Here is a 22,374-nt window from a genome sequence, read left to right as displayed (position 1 = left end):
AAATATTTGACAAAATACCTGAATCATAAAGCCTGTCACAGGCTGTTAAAACACCTTACATACTTGCAACATGTGCCTTGCAAAGCATCTATCACTTTTGACAAGAAACCGATTTTTGTTTTCAGAAGGCTCACAGATAGTTATTTAAAAAAATTGAGGCAAAATATTAACTCACTTCAATGAATCAAGCCCTTATTTTCTTATCTATGATTATATGCCCAAATATTGCTATATATACAACTTTCTTCTCTCTGTGAAATTATTTGAAAAGAAATGGTTTACAACACTGGAAAAAAAAATCCCAGCATTTATTATTTTGCCAACAAATCTTTGCAGGCATTAGATCTGCTTTAGCAATAAAAATACTGCAATAAATCTTCACCTCACTAAGCTTTCTGTAACCTTGTGTCAGGAAACCTGTATTAGCCTGGAGTAAGCATCACTTCATGTACAATTTTTTTCTTACTGTGAGATTATAAAATTTCAATTTTAATGATGACATGAACTCATTTCATTAGGCAGAAATTGGAAAGATGTGGAGAACACTCATAGTGCTGTTCAGCTAATACATTTCAGAGTAAGGCTTTAAACATCTGAGTTGTAGTGATAGGATGCCGCAATCCTGGCAAGCTGCATGTCCAAATCCTTCCATGTCAGAGTTTCTAGACATTTGCCTTTGCTGGCAGGAACAAGCATAGTTGTAATTCAGGTGGTGGGAGAGGAATGGGCTCCTCAGCACCACAGCCTCTCCTCCATCAACACAATACCTAGCCACAGCAGGTGAAAACCCAATGTCCGTAGTCTTCACGGAGTTCCCAACCCAACAAGGAATTACAGTGTTGATGGCTTCTTTTTTCTACAGTGACATCAAACATTTATAGTGAGACATATAAGAATATATATTTATATAAATATATAAAATATTTATATAAAATATATAAATAAATACATATACAAAATATGGCATTATTTTCCAGAGATGATACATTTCACAGGCCACCTTTCCTTATCCAGATTTCATTGTCATACAAAATTTTTCACAAAGTACATTAGACAATCAGCCCAAAAAAAAAAAAGTTGCCAAAGCCTTCCTTATGTGAAAGCATCACATACCACAACAAAACCAAATCGCTTCTCTTCCAATTAAAAAGACATATAACACCATAACAGACACTGAATTTAACTATTTAAACCCAATGGTTCTTTTTCTATGCTTAGATGCAGGCGAATGATTTCTACCATAGTCAAAGCAAGCAACAATTGTGTGTCGCATAAATGAAACGCATGGGTCTCAACACCCAGGGTCCACAATCCCCCCATCTTGTTGACATTGTTTTCAACAGGAGTTCCTCATACAGAGTAAGTGCTTTGGTAGCATGTACCAAGACACCACAGAACAGATACACCTTTTCAAAATAAATAAGCAAATACAAAGAGTAGTACTGTAATGGCAATTTTTTGTCCATGACTATTCTGTATTAGTGTGAGCAGTAAATGGAGGAAATGTAAGCCCTGTTGCACAAACTGAAGCAACGTACAGACAGAAGAAAGCTTTACCAAGAGCTTCAGTGCGACTGTTATCCTTTTCAGTGGCATAATTCAGTGATGGGTACATTAGAATTATCAATAAAATAATTAAAAAAAATATTATCTTGGCATTTGTAGTTATATCAAATAATAAAACTCAATCCCTTCTGGAAACACTTCCTTTGCTCCAAAAATTCATTTCTCTTACCTAGAACAGGTCAGGTAATGTGCATGCATAGAGACTTAAACGTATTTGTAAATCATTCCATAACCTTACTTTCTCTTTGCATACAGATGTATACACTAGAATTACTGTGTAATATTTGGTATTCACATATTACATTTAAATAAAGTTTATTAAAAACAATTATCTTAAATACAGACTAACAGAATATTCATAATATATTTTACAGAAAAAAATAGCCATGTCTTTATCTTAGAAATACATTTCTTTAAAAAGTTCTTTTGAGATTTTTATAAAACTTTTTACCCGTGAAGACAAGTTTCCCATCAGACCTGTAAAAAAAGCTTTACCTTTCAATCCTTGCGGGTTTTCTAGTTTTGTTTTTCTTTTTAATACTTTTACAAGCTTAACGGCTATAAATTCTTTAAAATAAAAAACTCAGTATCTTTTGGGATCAAATTGGTCACAGGCCATTCTTTAAAAAGTCAGTGGAGACTCCCTGATTCCATTCTGAAGTGCCTTTTTTTTTCTCTCTCTGGGTATCAATAGTGCAGGTTTACATAGGAGTTCAGAGCTCCCTATACATCCCATAGGAAGCTCGATGTGTGTTGGTGGCAGGGTGCAGCTGCAGCAGCATCCACAGCGACTGCAACTCCCCATCTGCTGCAGGAAGCAGAGCTTGTTACTCCACAGACAGTGTAGTCCCACAGTGTTTGCCCCGCCCCTCCAAGGTCTCTGTGAGGTCCAGTGGCCATGCACAGATGCCAGAAGAGCGGGCACTCAGCCCTCATTTGCTTTCCAAGTTATAGCAGTGGACATCTCCTTTTCCCTTCCCATCATACCCAGGAAGTGGCTGTCCATATTTGTCCACACACCAGCAATAACCTCTTTTTCGGCCTTTGGATGGGCGACACTGAAACATAATAAAAGACCCAGTTAGCATGAATTTTGTTTTCTCCACTTGTTGTATTAGACAGCAGGGATTCCTGCTCCTTTCATACCTGCACTGCAGTATCCTGACCATATCTGACAGAATCAAACAGAATATTTGTTACCACTACAGAGTATTTCAATAAAAACTTACCTTCTCTCTCCATCAATCCCTCTGGGTCTAATATAATAAAGAACTGAGAACACAGAACTACCAGAAAACAGACTTATGAATTGCTCCCTATCATATTTGGCAGCACAGCTGCCCCCTTTGAATACAATACAACAGCATGGGCTAGTGACTGGGACCCATCTTTAGAAAAAAAATTTAGCAGATATGTTCTACACTAAAGCACAGGTCTGGCAAAGACAAACACTGCAGCAAGAAACACACTTGGTTTGCATCTGTTTACTGGAAGAAATTCAAAAGTGTAGCTGACGCTTATTAACAGATACATAATCCTTCCACAGTGTAGTTATTGCAAAACCTGCTAAGTGGACTACAACTTTACATGTGTATTTTCCTGTTAAAAAATTTGTGTATCTACTAGTCTATAACACGTTAGCTTTAAGTTAGCTGCTGGAGTTTGCCAGCAATGCTGACCAACCTGAAACTACCACAGGCAGTAAAACACTGATCCTCTTTAGAAGCAGTAATGCAGTAAATATGTATTATAAAGTCTACTACATACTAAGTAAGCAATGCTCCTCCCAAGGAACCAAGAATGGCAAAAAGTAGACTAAAGGAGATTATAAGCTGCATGCTGCATTCAGTTTGCAACCCTGGACACAGTTACATTACCATGAACCACTAAGACCTTGCAAGGGTTTTACCCATTCGTAAGATATATCGAGAATCTTACTAGGTTTGCAATGGTCAGCCTCACTGTCAAGACACAGCCTCCCTGTCAGCTCATGTTTTGAGATTTGGTGATTCAGAATTTGCTTCAAATGCAAACAAAGGTGGCTGTTTACTCAGGATGTATTCACAAAAGAGGCAGTGACACAAGCACACCAAATTAATTTCCTGTGGTTTTGTCTGTTGCATTGCCAATATGAAGGAAGATTGGCTGGACTGGTGCTACTTATGTCCCTCAACATTGTCAATTCAAGCAGAGCAATTGTTGCCTCTGAGGTCACATTCAGAGTAATTGAAGTTTTCAGAAGTTCAGGCTGATACAATCTGGTAAATGTCACCACTATCCCTCTACTTGTTCTCCGGCAGCTCATAGGCATGGCCCAGTATCTCAGGAGGCTATGGCAGTGGCTCACAGAAGAGCCTTTTCCATGTGCAGGTACACAAGAAAACATGAAGCAAGTGCTGGGCTTCACATGCTGCTTGTAGTGACTGATCCTTTCCATGTCTAGTTTAGTATCCCAGGTGACGGTGCTATCTTGGACAGAATTGGAGAGTTCTGGAATACAGAACACTTTGGAACAGCCTGCACCAGCACAGTGGCCTATGAGATAATTTGTGGCAGCATGGAGTAGGGTAGAGAGTGTTCACTAAGACCTTGTGAAAGAGATGGAAGCAGGTCACACATTAGGTACAAATTTTTTCAAACAAGTCATTATCTTGTTTATTTTATTTTACTGTAAATTAAGTAATCAAGCATAACTGCAAATTAAACCACCCTTCTGATATATTATTGAGCAAAAAAGCCCAATGCAGAAATAATGCAATGTCTTCTTTTCTACAAATCTGCAGTCCTTCTGCATTAGCCCTATGAAAATGGACAGCAGCAGGATGACAAGGTCCAACTTAACATACATATCAGCTTAGTTTTAGAAGAGGGTAAAGAAGTTCAAACCTGCTGAGAGAACAGGTTAATAATAATTCACTACATTAATAATTCACTAAATTAAATGGTTACCTGCAGTTCAGTTCTTATCTGTTACTAAATCTTTAAACATAAGTCCTAAAACTTATATCTATTGTCTCAAAAGCCTGACTAGAATTTACACGTATTCTCCAGGATTTCCACGGATGACTGCTCAACGTCCACTGATGTCAAAGGAAATTTTTCTTCAGTTTTGGTGGTGAATGGACTGGACTCCAGCTTAAGTATTATTAACATTTAATGACTTAAATTCTTCATGCTCAAAACAGAGGAATTAATAACAGCATTTGCACAATTTAATTTTACAAAAAGGAAACTGAGCCAGCACTTCTAGAGTTGTTTTCCCAACAAAGTAGGCACAGATGGAGCCCAAAGACCATAGGGCTTCTGGCTGCCAGGCTGGTGCTCTGGCAATGAAACTACATTTCTGCTAATAATAGTAACATAGCCTCCCCTTTTAGAAGTACTATATAAAGTATATTACACAACTCTCACTGATTCGTAGGCTTGCATCATTCTCAAAACAAATGATCAATTAAAGTTCTCATTTTGTTGGAGGCTTTGATTGCTTTTAACAGTTGCACCAAGTAATTACTACATGAAGTTGATCTGCAGAAACACCTTTCCTACTACTATTTTTTTACTTCCTCTAGATAATCCATTTGAAAAGCAAAACCCTTGAATCATTCTACAGCTGAAATAACACTCTATGAGAAAATAACTTATCTTTTCCAAGTGTTTTTTCCTACCCACTCAGCCATGCTGTCAATAGTAAAGCACTTCTGATTAAAAAGCACTTCTGATTTAAAAGCTCTTACCCCGAAACAGCCAACACTCTCCACAGAAGTGGTAAACAGGTCATATGGAAAAACATATATGTTGTGATGCACTGTATAGGTATTTAGATGTTCTGCACTGGGTGTTATGTTATACAAATGTTTCCCCCCTTTTTCTCAAATGGTGTATCCCTCAGATACACCTGAGGTCTGTACCTGTGGTCTTGTCCCCTGAAGCCCCTCCCTTTGCCCCTCCCCACTGGTGTGGCCTTCCGTCCCCGCCTCCCATTCTGCGGGTATAATTGTCCCTTGAGTTGGGCTTCGGCCTCTCTCCTTCACCTGGAAACCCTACGATGCAGATGTCCCCTTCCAGCTAATAAACAGGACATCAGAACCACGTGGAGAGAGAGCGCTTCTCGTCCTTTACTTCGTCCATGTAGGATCCATGCGGGCATAAATCCTAAGCTAGCCGGGGGGATTTAACAACCCGAAACCCACGGGTTCCTTCAGGTGGTGCCCAACGTGTTTTCGACTCCCACTTCGGTCAGAGACAGCACGCAGGAGCTGCTAATTCACACTCGTGGATTATATTAGCTTTTTGGACTTTCACCTTCCTCTGCCTTTCTTCGTCGCGTTTTTGTCGGCAAGGACGTCAGAGGGTGAAATCGGGACCCTGTCGCAACCCACGACAGGCCGATTTCGGACGGAGACTTCTTTCTAGCTATCCTAGCCATCCACTGTCCCCAGGAGGGGTGAGTATATCCCCTTGCGTAATAGGGGGACCCCGGGAGAGCCCTCAAGAGTGTGGGGGTGAGCTCCCGGTGCAGGGAAGGGTCCGGCCCCGATAGCCGGGGTTTGTGAGTGTCCCGCGGGTCTCTCCTCGCGGGCAGAGCGGCTCCGGCACTGCGGCAGGGTCCGTGCGTGGTCCCGGGAGCTGCGTGCTTCCATCGGTCGGGTCCCCGCGGCGCGCGGCTCTGAGAAGCGGCGCGGGCGGGTTTCGGCACGGCAGCGGCGCGGGCGTCGGCGGGGTAGGCTCGTGTTTCTCCCAGGCAGCGGAGGGACCCGGCGAGCGGGGGAGGCAGCTCCGAGCTCCCGCGTGGCAGCCACGTGGCAGCCGTGCAGCCGGCAGCTGCCGCCCGCGGCTTTAAACCCGCGCGGTTCGCACGCAAGCAGCTCGTCTGTCCCCCAGAGAGAAGGGGGGGGAGGCTGCCCGGATTCTTTCTCGGATTGGCTGTGGACTCAGTGCTTTCAATTCTTGTTAGCGCTTGCTTTTTAGAAGGTGGATTACAGTGTTGCAGAAACCAGTTAACATCAGAATGGGTGCTAAGCTTTCCGCAATGCAGAGAAGCATTTATTCCCTAGTTTTAGATACCCTAAGTAGTGGAAACGTTAAAGTTTCAAAAGCAGTCTTAAGACGGTTTGTTCGCTGGATTTCTTTTCATTTCCCTCAGTTTTCCCAGCAAAATATCAACTCCGTCTCTACCTGGGACAAAATTGGAGCCTTGTTAACTGTAAAAGCTGAACAGGGTGATACAACTGTGTCTAAATTTTTTCCTGTGTTCCTCTTAATTCGGAAAGAAATCTTAAACAGGGATTTGAAAGGACAGCCCGAACAAATCTCCCCTCCCGCAGCTTCCCCTACCCTTCCTCCCAAACCCTCTGCCCCCGAACTGAGAGGGTCGAGCGAGGCATGCCGGCAAACACAGGGTACCTGGCACTGCCACTGTTCCCCTGGCCTCCCTCGCCCCCCTCAGTACCCTGGCTCTGGCAGCTGTGCGCAGGCTGACAGAGCACCTTTCCCGCACCCCTCCAACCTGATTCCTGTTACCCCAACCTCGCATGCTGACCCCCCCCATTCCCAAAATGGCTACGACCACATGGTTGGCATTCCAGACACTGCCGACCGCGTGGTCAAAGCCCAAAATGGCGGCATCCACGTGTTTGAGCCTTCAGGCTATCTTTCCTCTTCCCACAATCCCTTTCGCCCACCTGTCCCCTCCCCCAACCCCTTCCGGTCTCACAACCCCTTCCTCCCCTCAGACGCTCCTCCCCCTCCCTCCCTGCCCCCGCCCCTCATGACGTCACTCTGTAACCCCGCCCCTAGTTCCCACAGTTACCCCGCCCCCCTCCCTGTTCCTGGTTCCCACGCCCCCGTGCCCGGGTCCCGAGACAGTGGGGCCGAGGGATGGGGGGGTGGGGCTAGGGGCTGGGGGGGTGGGTCCGTGCCTGGCCCCCATGGGGGTGGGGCAGGGGGAGGGCACGTCCCTCCTTCCGGTTACCAGGGTGCCGGGGTGGGTGGGGTAGGGGGTGTACCCCTTACCAGTCCCCAAGGGAGTGGGGTGGGGAGTGAACCCCTGCCTGCTTCCCAGGGCGGTGCGGCTGGGGGGAGAGCTAGTCCCTCATCTGGTCCCCATGAAGGTGTAGCCGAATCAAAAAAACCTGTCATTCAAACCCAGGAAGAAGTGATTCCTTTAGTAGCTCCGGTCCAATACAATGGTGGTAGGGTTGGTCCTAGGACCTACCAACCCTTCTCATACCAAACAAAACGTGAACTATGTAAAACCCAATCAGAATTTGGGAGACATAGTGAAATCTTTAAAAGTACGATGAAAGCTACATTAACATCCCTCGAATTTGTCCCTACCGATCTCCTAGATCTTTTCCGGTGCTTGCTTACCCAGTCAGAGTTTGATCTATGGGAATGCTCCTGGAAGAGATCTTTAAGGGATCTTTTGGAGGAACTTAAACAAAACCCACAGGATGCCAAAGATTTAGAAAATAATCCCCTCACCTTTGAACATCTGTGTGGCGAGGGGGATTGGTCTAAGCCCGAGGATCAAGCTCGGGTGTTGTCAAAATCCATTCTAGATAAGATTTCAAAGGCTGCAGGTAAAGCTTTTAACCAGTTACCAACCGTTGAATCTAAAGGTAGTTTTCTTGATATTAAACAATCTCCTTCAGAAAGTTTCTTGCAGTTTGTCGACCGACTTCGTGCTCAGGTTGAAAGACAAGTTCAGGACCCCAAAACACAAGCAGAAATGGTGAAAAGAGCTGGCACAGAGGAATGCCAATGAGGTCTGCAGCAGGGTGCTCCTAGGACTGCCTCTCAACCCTCCACCTACACTGGCAGAGATGATTGAAGCATGTGCCAGGAAAGCGGAACTGTTTGCTGCACGAGAGCCGTGGTCCAAGCCTGCAATCCCAGAGACTGTGGCACCTGTTTCTCCAGAAGTCATGAGGACACAGATGTCACCAGAGCAACTTCAACACATCATCTGCTTCATATGCAAAAAACCTGGACACTTTGCCCAAAATTGCCCACAAAACCAGCAACAAAAGACACCATTTACTCCAAAAAACCAGGACACCAGCGCGGCTCCCCTGCCCCGCGCTACGACATAAATGCAGCACGCTTCCCTGAGGGAAAAACCTCCCCCAAAGCAAAAAAGGTGGAGGCAGGGAAGCGGGATGCAGGGAAACTAAATAACAGTGTACAGGATAAAATCTATCAGCCTCACAAGCATTTCAAGCTTGTGACCACCAAAGCTTTTGTTTTCAGGTCTACCCAGTGGACGGTCATTGGAGTGGACCTGCCAGAGGACTTGCCAGACTTGACAAAAGATCGCCCGAGACTGGACAGTGAGTACTTTGTTATTGGGGACACAACACACACACCCATGGAGATTGAGGTGGCTCCCATGACCATCAAGGGGGACATACCTACATGGATGATGTGCTTGTGTGTGCCCCCGATGACATAATACTCCAAGACACACTTGACCTAGTGGTTAATGTTTTAACCTCTGCTGGATTCCAACTGCAGGAAAGCAAGGTTCAGAGGATGCCACCTTGGAAGTACCTGGGCCTGACAATGGCCCAGCGTATGCCTCCAAGGAGTTCCTAGAGTTTGTCCAGCAGTGGGGAGTGGAGCATAAGACAGGCATTCCCCACTCCCCCACAGGTCAAGCTGTGATCGAGCGTGCCCACCAGACGCTCAAACAAGTCCTGGCTCGGCAGGGCAGTTCTGCAGTGTGGATGACTCCACAACAAAAACTCTGCAAAGCGCTTTTTACAATCAATTTCTTAAACTGTTCATTTGAAAACATGAATCCTCCAGTAGTATGTCATTTCAATAATAACAATCGGTTCAAGTTGTCACAGCGTCCACCAGTTCTCATTAAGGACCCAGAAACCTGGGAAGTCAAGGGTCCTTATGAGCTCATCACCTGGGGGCGTGGTTACGCATGCGTGTCCACCCCCTCAGGCCCCCGATGGATACCCCAGAAGTGGGTAAAACCTTTCATTCCCAAAAATCCAGCTCCAGCAGACACCGAGGAGAAACAAGCAGCTGTCGCCTCCAAGAGAAGACGCCGCCGGAAAGAGAAAGAAATTTCCTGAAAGAACTGCCTACATTCCGGTAGACCCATGAACTTAAAGACACTCTTGAAAAATAAATGTATTTTTTTTCCTTCCTAGAAGAAGAGAATCTACCTCCCACCTATCCTCGCGATGAACCCTGTCCAAGTTGTCATCCTGCTGGACTGTTCAAAGATTGGGGACTCTCGGGGCTTGGGGTGGTGGACTTCTATAATTAGGTCAATTCTGTTTTGTTAGTTTGTTTTTTTTTTTTTAACAGAAAAGGGTGAGGTGTTGTGATGCACTGTATAGGTATTTAGATGTTCTGCACTGGGTGTTATGTTATACAAATGTTTCCCCCCTTTTTCTCAAATGGTGTATCCCTCAGATACACCTGAGGTCTGTACCTGTGGTCTTGTCCCCTGAAGCCCCTCCCTTTGCCCCTCCCCACTGGTGTGGCCTTCCGTCCCCGCCTCCCATTCTGCGGGTATAATTGTCCCTTGAGTTGGGCTTCGGCCTCTCTCCTTCACCTGGAAACCCTACGATGCAGATGTCCCCTTCCAGCTAATAAACAGGACATCAGAACCACGTGGAGAGAGAGCGCTTCTCGTCCTTTACTTCGTCTATGTAGGATCCGTGCGGGCATAAATCCTAAGCTAGCCGGGGGGATTTAACAACCTGAAACCCACGGGTTCCTTCACATATATATCTAAATATTTGCTCTTATGAATTTTGTATTCCACATACATTTCTAGGCTCTGTCCAGCTACTCTGTATGACTTCATAAGTTTAAAAAGTTGGAAAACTGCCCAAGCAGTGGAGATCAATTACTTCTGATAGAAACACCAGCTGCCATTTCCATGTCACCTGCTCCTCTCCCTTGCACAAAGAAATACTGTAGATGCATTAATGGGGCACAGCAAAGCATATGGTATCCCACTGAATTCCTGGTCAGTCCAGAGGGCTCCATGGAGCTACAACCATGGTCTTCAGGAACAGACTGCAGACAACATTGACATGTACCTCAGGCCATTTTGGCTCCTGACAAGTGCAGCTCTGTTTTCAGTGGAACGATGCCAGCTCACATTTAGGTGAGTATCTGGCTCCAGTATACAAACATGGGGCTCTTCTAGTAATTGCCCCATATAATAATTCTAATTTCATCAAAACATTTTTCCCATGCTTGGGGTAGGTATGTGCCTGTATCAACTAATTATGCACAAATATACCTATGCAGCACAATTGGATAGTACAACCTTACATGTGGGATTAAGACAAAGAATTATAAATTTTAACAGGTTTGATTTTAAAGTTTATATATAAACAAAAGGTATGAACTATTTTTCATATTATAACCTGACACATAAATTTATCTTCTTAGAAGTGTTTCACAGACGCAAGTTATTCTTCATGGTTGTTCATGAAAAGTCAATTTCTAGATATCCACAAATGTCATGAAAAATAAGTGCTTTCAACTTGGCTAGCAGACCAGATAACCAGGAAGGCAGAATATGAAAGTGCTTCCTGAATGAGTTTTAATGATGCCAGCATGATCATAATTTATCAGGTTCCTACAATCCCAAACCTACTACAGTCTCATCCTAGACAGTGGTTTTGGTAACTGTTTCTAGAATTCAAAATGCTAGCTTGCAGTCATTTTTAATGGATTTATTGTCTACTTCCTAACCTACTATTCTGAATTTTGTGACAATAGAATGTAATTCAATTACAGATTGAACATGGCGAATAATGGCATGAAGGGAATTAATAAAACAGCACAGAATTCTGTTAATGAGATTAGATACCTGCTCACAGTATCTAAAATATCAGACCTACATGTTGATGCCTCAAAAAAAAAACAAAACAACAAAAAACCAAACACAATTGTCACAATTCCTCGCAGACAAGTTAATTTGATCTGGACAGGACTCACACACTTCTCAAACTGATGGTTTTTTCCTAGGAGTTAATTCTATGAGGGCAACTATTATTTTTGGTTTGTATTTTGCTGGTGAGAGAAGCAGGCTGCCTCTGTAAGTTCCATCTCTGAGGGCTTGTTCCTAGGAATGATCAAGGTTCTTTTACAGAATCAGCAACCCATGTGAATATAATGTAGAATGTTTACTCATGTGAGCTCCCTTTGTGGGCATCTCCTGCAAGACCTTGAGTCATCTCAAACTACCGTTGAAACTACTGGACCTGTGTAAATTGGCATAGTGCTTGTCAAGGCTACCTAGGCATGAAAGTGTCCCTTCATTCTCTGTGTATGCTGACCAGATGGGCTATTGCACATAGTGCAGGAATCTTTCCTAAACAAATTTTAAAAGTTTCCAGGCAGCACAGACAATACACAGAGGACAAAAGTGTCTATTTGCTTTGTACCAACACATTATTCTCATAAATCAGCTTCTAGGAACAAATACTAGGTAAGATTTTTATCTATCTTTCCTATTTTTTTCTTTGTATTTCCTTTTTTTGCCTTGGTGATAGAACTATGACTGTACTTTAAAGTACAGTCCTCATTTCAAGTAAGCTACTTTAATACATGCTTACTGCGGATCCAATTTATTACACGCAATGCCAGAGATTACTTGCAAACCACCACATTTTTACAGACAAAGCAAAAACCTTAGAGTCTGAAGAAAGATGAAAGGAAGATCTACTGAACAAAGTAAATACCAGTCTTCAGTCTTCTATAATACACAGAGAAGGAAAAGGGCTATGGCACACTTGAGTGCCTTGAATATAGTCAAATAATTTGCTGTTCTAAAGCAGCTAAGAAAATACTTCTATGACACAGGCACAAAACACAGTCCTAGTCTCACTCTGCATAGAAGCCCAATGCATTTTCTGAAAACAAGCAGCTTGAGATGTGAGCATTGTTCTCTGCTACTTTGCACACAGCACAACATGGCTGACGCAGGCTTCTCAAAGCTCCAGGCAACAAAAAGAAAGTCCCTGCTTGGGAGTTGCCACCACCTGCTCAGAAAAAGCTGGGGAGCATAGAAAAGCTCAGCAGCATGTACCAAAGGTCAAACAGCACTGTCAGTGCTGGACTGATGGCAAAAAGGAAGGCTGGAAATCTCATCCCTGTTATAAATGCCCCACCTGACACTGACTGCTTATTGCAGAGCTCCACGGAATACTAGAAAGGGAAAGACTGTTTCTAAGAAAGCTGAAAGAAAAAAATGGAGAGATACCATTCCCAAAATAAGGTTGCCTAGTCAGAGGTTGATCTCTCACTTCCAACCAATGAAGCACATTAGCTAGCAACAGAGAGTCAACCACTCCTTTGGTTACCAGAGATAGAGAGGCTGATTCGTGTAAACCTGAGGGGAAAGACATGATGGTCCACAAGCAAAATCTGTCCTTGAGAAAAGTCTTAAAGAAACCTTTGAATTCAGGAAATTTTGGAATTATACCAAGGAATATATATTTGGAGGCAGGCCACTAACTAAACACTGAAATTAAATAGGATGTGCATACTAAACAAAGAACCTGACACATCTTGTACTTCCCCAAGTTCTGAACGAGCTTCAATGGCAGCACTGAATGGAGAATGCTGCTGTAGCTCAATCCAGTACAACTAAAACATAAATACCCACAATTTTGGTTGGCATTTGTAAAGAAAGGTCACAACTCCAAAACCAGAAAAGGCTTAGAAGCCGTCCTTGCTGCAGAGTAACTACCAGAAGTATCATTTTCACGGTAACATGACTTGGATTTTGGAAGCGATCTGTGTAGCACATAAAGGACAGATACATAGCTTTCTCAAGTTGCTTTATGTAATATGATCCAGTGTAGGTCTTCTAGGAACTCTCAAGCAGCTATTTACAATTCAAAGCATTGATCTATTGCAGTCATATGGTGACTGCAACATTAGCTCTGTGGGTTACTGTAGAGGCAGTGCTTTTTTTAAACCAAATGGCATTAGTATCCAGGACACCAGTCAACCCATGTGTGATTAGGTATGCAGTTTCTCAAATGAATCTGTTGTCATGATCAACAAAAAATAAAAATATTATCCCCACTTGACAAGGTTCAGCAGTATTGGATCAGGTCCTAAAAGTTGAAATTAACTAGTTCCTCTGCGAAATTAAATATAATGCACCTTGCTGGCAAGATCCTTCAACAAAGATGCAGAAAAGGTGAAATGCATTAATTAAAATGATAAAAACTCTGTACTTACTTGCTTTTTCTTGTAGAATCCCTTCTTGTCACAATTTGGAATATGAAAGCCCCTGGGACTCAAGACATTCAGGATCTTTAGGTGGTTTAAAGTGTCTTCCATTTCTCTACGACATGGACCCTGTTAACAAGCATGTTTTAGAAAACCCAGTTGGAACTTCACTCCCAAATTCCATTTTTCACTCAAGAGTTAATAAATCTTTAAAGGGCAAAAGAAAGCACAAAGAAAGCACAAATCCAAACAAATCAATTAAAACAAAGAGATGGCTGAATATGTCAAAAGCAGATCATTAAAAAAAAATCTGACTTTCTGCTCTATTCAAGATAAACTGATTTCTAAAGATTGAAGGCCTTATGCTATGCTGAGGCACATACTGGCAGTTGAAATCGCAGTCACAAATACCTTTGGGAAGGCTTAACCGGTATGTAAATCAGTCACATAGAACATAATTTAAGTTTGGAAAAGCTGGCCTTGCACCACGTGGGAAAAGAAGAAAGTAGGCCACTGGAAATACATTATGGGATAAGCCTTCCCCAATGACATTTGATTTTTTGTGATTCTGCTGGATTTGAAAGCTTAAATTAAATTGATTCAATCGAAAATAAGTGGTTTGGCATAATGTATATATAAAATACCTCAACTTGGACAACAATTCCCAATTTCAACTGAATCAAATAGATGCAGTCATACAGGGGATCAGTTGCACACAGCAGTCTCATTAGATAAGTACATCACTTTTTTTCCTTTCTTTCTTCATCTGAAAAAGGCTGACAACAAGGTAGTGAGGATTAGCTCTAGAACAATGAGCCAAAAAGAGCTTCCAGAAGCACTTCTAAGAGCACGTCTCAAACACCAACTAATTTTATCTCAAGGCAGCCCTTCAGGGTAGGGAGAATAAAGCATGACGAGCCACACTTTGAAGTTAGAAAATCAAGAGCAGAGAGCTTCACATTTTGCCAGAGGCCAAGAAGGCAGTCAGTGTCAGCAGTGGGATCAGGATTCAAGAGTCACAGCCTACAAACTGTGCTTAGCTACACTCCTATCAGGAGTATATCACTGACTTGCACCACCAGCCCACTTCTTCAGCAGAGACATGAAAAAATTTCTTTGCATGGTTTCATGGTTTAAAAATATTTAAGTTGCTACACTGACACAAAGACTAATTTGGTGCTGTTTTTAATTAGTGAAGTAATGACATTCATACTTTCAAGTGGTAGTATTAATAGTTTGTTCATGTAAAGGACCTTTTAATGTGAGTGTCTGAAAGCACATAATCGCCATAGTTCTATTGGAGATTAAAATGGAGATTTTTGGCCAGTAAAGACCTTCCTTGTTGCCTTCACATTTTCCTTCAGAACTGGTCTCACAGGTTATAAGCATGGGCTTTAAATGGCTTCTCTTACTGCTCAAATGTACTGACTGCAAGTGACAGATATTCAAAGATTTGATCCCAAATCAGGCCTACAAAAAGATCAACAGATTTAAAAAATTTTTATTTTGAAGCAAGCTTCCAAAGTCAGCCAGACCAGTATCAAAAGCTACCATGCAGACACAGCTAGAAGAGCACTTGCTGACAAAGGCACCTGTCCCTGATGGACTTATTTCAAGATCTTAAAGACACCAGCAGCCTTGGTATACTGGTATACCTTTGCCCATGGACCCAACTATCACTACTCATCCTAGTAAAGAATCTATTTCCTCAAGCAACCAACCTTCATTCTTTTAGTGATGGCACTTTTACTTCACATTTTTGGGAGGAGGACACACTGGAAGGCAGATACTGAAGTAATATAACTAGATGGCTGGACATTGGCGGCAAACTAAAAATGAAGCTACTCTTGGAAGCCACACTCTCTTCAGGCAGATGTTTTCACCTCATACAATTTTCAAAACCTTCTTTTGAGGATGAGAAGCCACGTCTGCTTTTACCATGCATGTTTTGATAAAATGCCAAAGCATATCCAGATGCACTTTTCAAGCCATCTGGCCTAAGGCACAGATTATCATCTGGATGTCCAGGAAGAGAATTATTCTTACCTTCAGATTAACCACACTCTGACTGCCCTGCAAATTCACTGGGCACAGTCAGTAGGAAGCAATGGCAGCTCATGTGACCACGAGACTTTGTGTTTAGGCAGTAGCACCTACAGCAAGTGGAGGTGATGCTCAGCATGTTATACAGTGACTGACTAGTCAAGACCCTAATCCTCAGCCTAAGTTTATCTCCCTTGATTAGCACCAGGCAATGTGTGAAACACAGTGCCACTACACTCAATGTGAAACATCTTTTTTCCCTTATTGCAACCCAATTACACTGTTTGCAACCAAGTTTAATGATGACACTCCAAGTCCACTCACACGAATGTGTGACAATTACAGGGAGGACCAAGAACTTTCAGCCTCTAAGAAACTTCAGTAGAAGTCATGCTTGTATTGATGTAAACATCATTACATTACTCCTATGTGTTTCCTGAGCACAGTCTTCTTGGTCTACTGATTGTGTATGCATTTGCAGAGTGAATAGATTTACCAGTTAAAATACCAGAATGTCCTAAAAGGCAGCAACAATTACCACTCTTTAGCTATTTAGTGTAATTATTTATCTTTTCATATGCACAACATGCATGTGTATATACACACACACACACATTCACAGGCTAGCAAATGCCCTCCTATTTACAAAAAATACTTACATATTCAGTCTCTTGTTTGGATTCAGAAGAGAAATTCAATGTATCCATACTCTGCGAATCATATTCAACCTTATAGCGTTGTGTATCTTTGGCTTGCACTTTCCTTATGATATCTATTTTGATGTGTGGTGGATGTGACTTGGAATCCGGCACCCTGTGAGAGTTTGGAATGGCCTGATTTTCTACGCTGCTGGTACTCCTGTCTTCTTCTGAATCACTGAAATTTCCTTAAAAAAGAACAAATGCAGAAGAAACAATGTTATGTGGCTGCCAGCTGTGTTTTGCAAGGGCATAGAAACACAGAATCACAGAATATCCTGAGATGGAAGAGACCCACAAGGCTCCTCAAGTCCAACTCCTGGCCCTGCAAAGGACAGCACCAAGAATCAAACTGCCTGACAGTATTGTCCAAATGTTTTTTAAATGCTGTCAGTCTTGCTGGTGAGACCACTTCCCTGCAGAGCCCACCCACCCTCTGAGTGAAGAACCTTTTCTTACTATCTAACCTTTACCTCCCCTGACATAGCTTCATGCCATTCCCTCAGATTCTATCACTGCTCACAAGCAAAAAACGATTAGTGTTTTATCATGATTTATTTATTAAATTATTAAATAAATGATAAATTATTAAATTTATTATAAATTATTAGTCACAAGCAAGAAATTATTAGATTTCCTCTTGTAAGGAAGCTGTAGAGCACAATGAGGTCTCTTCTCAATCAACAAGCCACTAGATTAGGCTAGGTATTTAATTTTCCTTTTTACAAAACAGCAATATACAAAAATATACAAAAAAGATGAACTATGTAGTATTCTGCATGTGTCAGCACCTTTGTTGCCACGCCGTAAGTTTTGTAACTAAAGCATTGCCATATGCTCAGCGCGGCCTCGCGAAGTGCCCAGCTGCACAGCCTGTGCGCGCTCTGCCCAAGGCCGGGAAGCCAGCCACGGGCGCTGTCCCAAGCCACAGGCGCTGTCCCAGAGGCACGGCCGCGCAGGCCACGGGCCCTAGCCGCCTGCCGCAGTGCCGCCCGCCGGCGGCAAGGGGCAGGCCTGCACCGCGCAGGATCCCTCCTCTCCGCCGCTGCTGACTTCATCACCTCCCGATAAACGCGGCTGGCTTCGCGCAATTACGGGCTGCAGTGTGGCTCGGCCTGGCCCAGGGCCGTAATTTTTTTTTTAAGACGTTAATACTATCAACTCTAGCTCGCTGAGTTTCCTGGTTCTAATTAGCTGCTTTTTTTTTTTTCCTTGCTTTATTCAACACACAGAACGTGGAAGAAAAAGAACAGCACACTTTCATTTCTCTGCTATTAAAATAAAAAAAATCTTAGTGTACAAAACACATTTTAAAGATAATGGACAAAACCCACCATTCATTCTGTAGTGGTTCCAAGGACAAACACTGTTTTCATCTTGAGCTTCAAAAATATTTTCTCTTTAAACTACTATCCACAAAAAGTCAACAGAAGCACATTTTTCTAACATACTCCATAAGTTCAGTGTTCCTGTACCTTCTAAGGTATTTGTTTATGCTGCATTTCTCTCTGTTAGGAGACTCCTGCAGTGCAACTGTAACTACTTGCATTTCCTCCAGAGAATTTTTCCAGTTAAGGTGTTCCTAACAGCTAAGTAATAGCTGTACCCCACTAGTTGCTGTCTTAGCTGCTGACCACCTATTTTTTTTAAGGAAATCCTATTGGGAGTGCACAATGATAACATCCAGTAAAATTATAAATTATACTAAAATTATACTTGATGACTCACTAAAAAAAAACAAAAACAAACCTCACAAAAGCTAAGAAATTCAGTACTAAAAGTTCGTGTTCACATGGGTTGTTAATGCAAAATATTTCTACACAGGGAGTACAGTGGCACTGCCAATACACAGGAACAGGAGAAGGAACATAAGAGGAAGAGGGTTCTGAGTTAATATTTTGGTACTGGTGGTTTTAGCGCAGCCACTGCTGGCAATGGACATAATTGACCAGGAAAATCCAAATCACAGTGCAAATGGATTAGAAAGTTTAAGTCCTAAGTCCAAATTCCCTGTTTTTTGTGGGTTTAACTCAGACTCTCCGTGGTATTTGAACATATTTTTGGTGGTTTAGTGTCCTGTTCTGAAACAGTAGTATTTTCCCCCCACATTCTCAATGAAATTTGCAAGAAATGAGCCACTAAAATGTTATAAACCTGAATCTAGGTTTTCTGCAATCAGTCCAGTTCATTAGTTTTTCTCTTCTACCAAAAAATAAGTAGAAAATATTCTTAACATGCATTGAGTATCCATGACCATGTCTGGTCATTTCAGTTCAGAAAGGCCACCATAGTTCAATAGTACTTCTCACACTTCAGATTAAAATGGTCATATTGCCACATTTAAACTGTAAAACATATTTTAATAACTCAGTTTCACAAAACTTGGTGCCATGCTAGCTTTACATCCTCATAAGAGAAACAGAATTGCCATGAGAGTTACCCATTCTTTTTAAGAGACTAAAAGGGTTGCAAATGCACACTAATATTTAACATTTTTGTGTCCAAAAAACCAACTGGAAAGTCAGTGGCCTACTGCAGTTTCTGTTATATATGCTACTGTAATATACTCTACCCTATACAAACTTCTAGCAATTTCTGTGAACTAGGAAGGACCAGCAGAATAGCACGTGATGCAGGACCTAGCTGCATGTAAAGGAAATTATGCGATCCTGCTCAGAGAGGTGTATACCAGGGAGTGTTGGCTTGAGAGCTGGGAGTGGAGTGGTCCTCATGAGGAAGCAGGCACTGTGTGTCATATAGTTTGTGGGTACTTCTTCCTTCTTGCACACCAGGTTTGCAAGCTTCACTCCTTGAATGTGAACTGTAAGGGTCCTACTATGCACTTTTTAAGGAATCAAAAGTTCCTACTGATTTCAAAATGAGAATTCTCCCTCAGCCAAGAATACAGAAATAAGAATTCAGCTGAAAATTGAAAGATTTTCAGCTGAGTACAATTCTGTCTTTCCCTTTCTCTTTCTCTAACAGTCACTGTTGAAAGCATTGCCCCTAGATCAAATGCCACCAACTCCAACACCATACTCCAAGTACCAAGGATGCTTCTTATTTCCAGTGTTACTCCAAAGATGAACAGGATGAGCAAAGCTCCTATGATGAAGGAAACTACTAGATGTTCCAAGGAGATTAAAAATTTCAGTTAATACCTCCAAACTCTCATTCAATTGTCACAGCTTGGAAGCAGCACGTAAATAATTATTATAAGGCATCTCCTATTAGTCTAACAGGCAGTTAACTGGAGCATTGGTGCCACTTTCTCAGCTAAGGAATGGCTAGTCAAGGAGTCCCTACAACCTGGCAGAAAATCTTCTGGCTTTTTAAAAATACAAACAGTGGAAAGACTTTTGACACACTTTTCTATTAAATAAATGTTAACTCGCTGTTGGTTAGCAAAGAGTTTAATTAAATGCTTGCATAGAGCGACTGTGTTCTCTCGATTTGAATCCCAAGCTTCCCTGTCTTTTAAGTTTAAAAATGTGCATGCTAACAGAACTTTTTTCAACCATCCCTTTCTTTTCAAACAAAATCCATTCTGTGAACATCTCACTTACAAGACATGGAAGAAGTACAGGAAATCTTCGTTTGACCAAGGATTTATTTGCAGTACAGACAAAAAAACTAACTGTGCACTGTGGTGCAAATGCTTTGTTCTGAATAACCACTTGTCCAGGCCAAAGGGATACTTAAATTTGTCTTTTGTTTTTTTGTCTTTTCCTCTCTGTGCTTAGACTTCCCTGACTAACCCACGCTGCAGTGGAGCAGTTAGACCCCACTCTCTCGAGTTTTTTGCTCACTCTTTTTCCAGGTACACCGGGGACAAACGGCGAAGATTACACCCGCTCTCTCTCCATCCAGGCTCTGTAGCCAGCCAGTCCCATGCACCGCAGAAGGCACATACAATCCCTCCCCCACTCTTTTTTTTTTTATTAAAAAAAAAAAAAAAAAAAGGCAGCTCTGTCTCTTTTGAGGAGCTACTTCTCAGGATCGGTGTTGAAGAAAACTGGTATATGCATAAATGAGGTAGAAGAGGTAAATTGTCCTTTCCTTCGGCCAAAGCACGCCTCCTTCAAAACGATCCCTAGCTCGACTACGTGGCTCCCAGCAGAGCCCCCCGCCCCCGGGCCGGCAGCAGGCGGGCAGCGAGCGAGGGCTGTTTCCGGAGACAGCTCTGCCGCGAGCTCCCCCGCGCCTGTCCACTCAAGCTGCTCCCTTTTTTAACTTAAAACAAAAGAAAACGACACACACACACTAAACAAAAACCAAAACAAAAACGCACACACAAAAGAAAAAAAAACAGCCCAGCAAGAAAGCAGCTAAGAGGGAGAGCGGCGCGCAGGAAAGCCACCCCTTCGCTTCCCCACCCCGGCCACAGCCCCTTACCTGCAGCGTGTAGTCCCGGCAGCAGGAAGGCCCGTAGCTTGCTGCCCGCCGTAGCGTTGGTGCAGAGCCCTCGGCCCTCGAGCAGCGCCTGCAGCGGCCGCGCCTCTTCCCGCCGCGGCTGGCAGCTAAGCCCCGCGCCGCAGCGTTCTGTGTAGATGCCGCAGGGCTGCCCCGGGAGCAGGGCGCAGGTGAGGCAGCAGCCGCAACCCGGCTCCCGCACCCGTTCGGCGCAGTCGGGCTGCAGGGGCTTGCACTGCTGCAGCGCCCGCGCGTCGCAAGGCTCGCAGCGGACCACCGGCCCCGCCAGCGCCGCCGCCGCCCGCCGGACCAGCAGCGCCAGCGCCGCCGCCGCAACTGCCCACAGCACGCCGGGCCGCGGCACCATGGCAACCGGCGGAGGGGCCGCCGGGAGCCGCCCCCGCGCGGGCCCGGGACGGGAGAACGCCGCGCGGGCTCACACGCCGCCGAGGGAGCGGAGTGGCGCAGCCCGAGCCGCCTCCGAGGGGGAGCGGAGCCGCCGACCGCTCGCAAGCCTCCCGGCGTGAGGAGGCGGGAAGCCGCGCTGCCGGGAATAGCACGCCGGCCCTGTCTGCAGTCGCTTGCCCGTAGTCACATCAAGGCAGCAAAAGCTCACTAGCAACAAAAGCAACTTTTTCCTACTTTTCTCCCCCCTCCCCCCTCCTCCCTGCAGAGCGCCTGAATTACTTGGCTCGACAGTAACTTTTCTCTTTTTTTGCCACACACAACATTCAGGAAGAAAAACAAAACAAAACTAACAAAAACTAAAAAAAAAAAAAAAACAAACCACCACCCTTTGCAAAAGTTAAATTAAAAACAAAAACAAAAAAAAAAAAAAAAAAAAAAGAAAAAAAAAAAAAGCGAAGCCCAGACGGTCAGAAGAAAATGTAGTCCAAAAACATTTCAGAAAAGAAGATAGTACCGAGAAGGGAAAAAATGGGATGGGGGAAAGAAAAAGCGAGGTTCCCTTCGTTTTATTCCCCGTGCTGCCTGCCAGCCGCGCTGCCCTACTTCACTGCCCGCCACTCGGCACCCAGCTGTCCCCCGTACTGTCCGTACGCTCTATATAGTGCTGCGGTCGCCGGCCCGCCCCGCGCCGTGAATAACGCGCGGCGCGGCACGGCAGGAAGAGCCGGCCCTCGGCGGAGCCAGGGCTCGGTCACGCAGGGCTGTGAGGGCGGTGCAGTGCGGGGGGAGTAGACGGGGGACGCCGCGATGCCGGGGGTTTATGGGCACTTCTTAGAAATCAGCTGTGAGGGGTACGGCTCTGGCGAGAAGGCCACGTCGTGTGTCTTTAGTTTCAAGAAAAAGTGGTCTCTCTGTGCGTGTGCGCTTCCCCGTGACCGTGCGTGTTTCCCTGGCACCGAGAGAGGCGAGAGAAGCTCGCGGAGAGTGCCCCTTTTTTAGACTCCTATCTACAATCCTG

General features: G+C 43.8%; 2 protein-coding genes across 2 annotated transcripts in view; one reads left to right on the top strand and one right to left on the bottom strand.

The window, feature by feature from the left end:
* Nucleotides 1–6,239, top strand: part of IGFBP1 (insulin like growth factor binding protein 1) — a 20,459-nt gene extending 14,220 nt beyond the window's left edge. The window contains exon 4 of the mRNA XM_038128142.1: nucleotides 4,618–6,239. Coding sequence (XP_037984070.1) covers nucleotides 4,618–4,632 — 15 coding nt within the window. The 3' untranslated portion in view covers nucleotides 4,633–6,239. The remainder of the gene's footprint in view (nucleotides 1–4,617) is intronic.
* On the bottom strand, nucleotides 967–22,374 carry IGFBP3 (insulin like growth factor binding protein 3). Its single transcript, XM_038128143.1, has 4 exons — nucleotides 20,931–22,374; nucleotides 16,497–16,723; nucleotides 13,804–13,923; nucleotides 967–2,624 (listed from the first exon to the last, which is right to left on the bottom strand). Exons 1-4 carry the CDS (start codon nucleotides 21,313–21,315, stop codon nucleotides 2,499–2,501), a joined length of 858 nt encoding a protein of 285 aa, XP_037984071.1. The 5' UTR covers nucleotides 21,316–22,374; the 3' UTR covers nucleotides 967–2,498.

This window comes from Motacilla alba, chromosome 2 (assembly GCF_015832195.1).
Source record: "Motacilla alba alba isolate MOTALB_02 chromosome 2, Motacilla_alba_V1.0_pri, whole genome shotgun sequence".
In the NCBI taxonomy this organism is placed as follows: Eukaryota; Metazoa; Chordata; class Aves; order Passeriformes; family Motacillidae; genus Motacilla; species Motacilla alba.
Note: the sequence above shows the minus strand (reverse complement) of the source record. Positions and strands in the feature narration are given on the sequence as shown.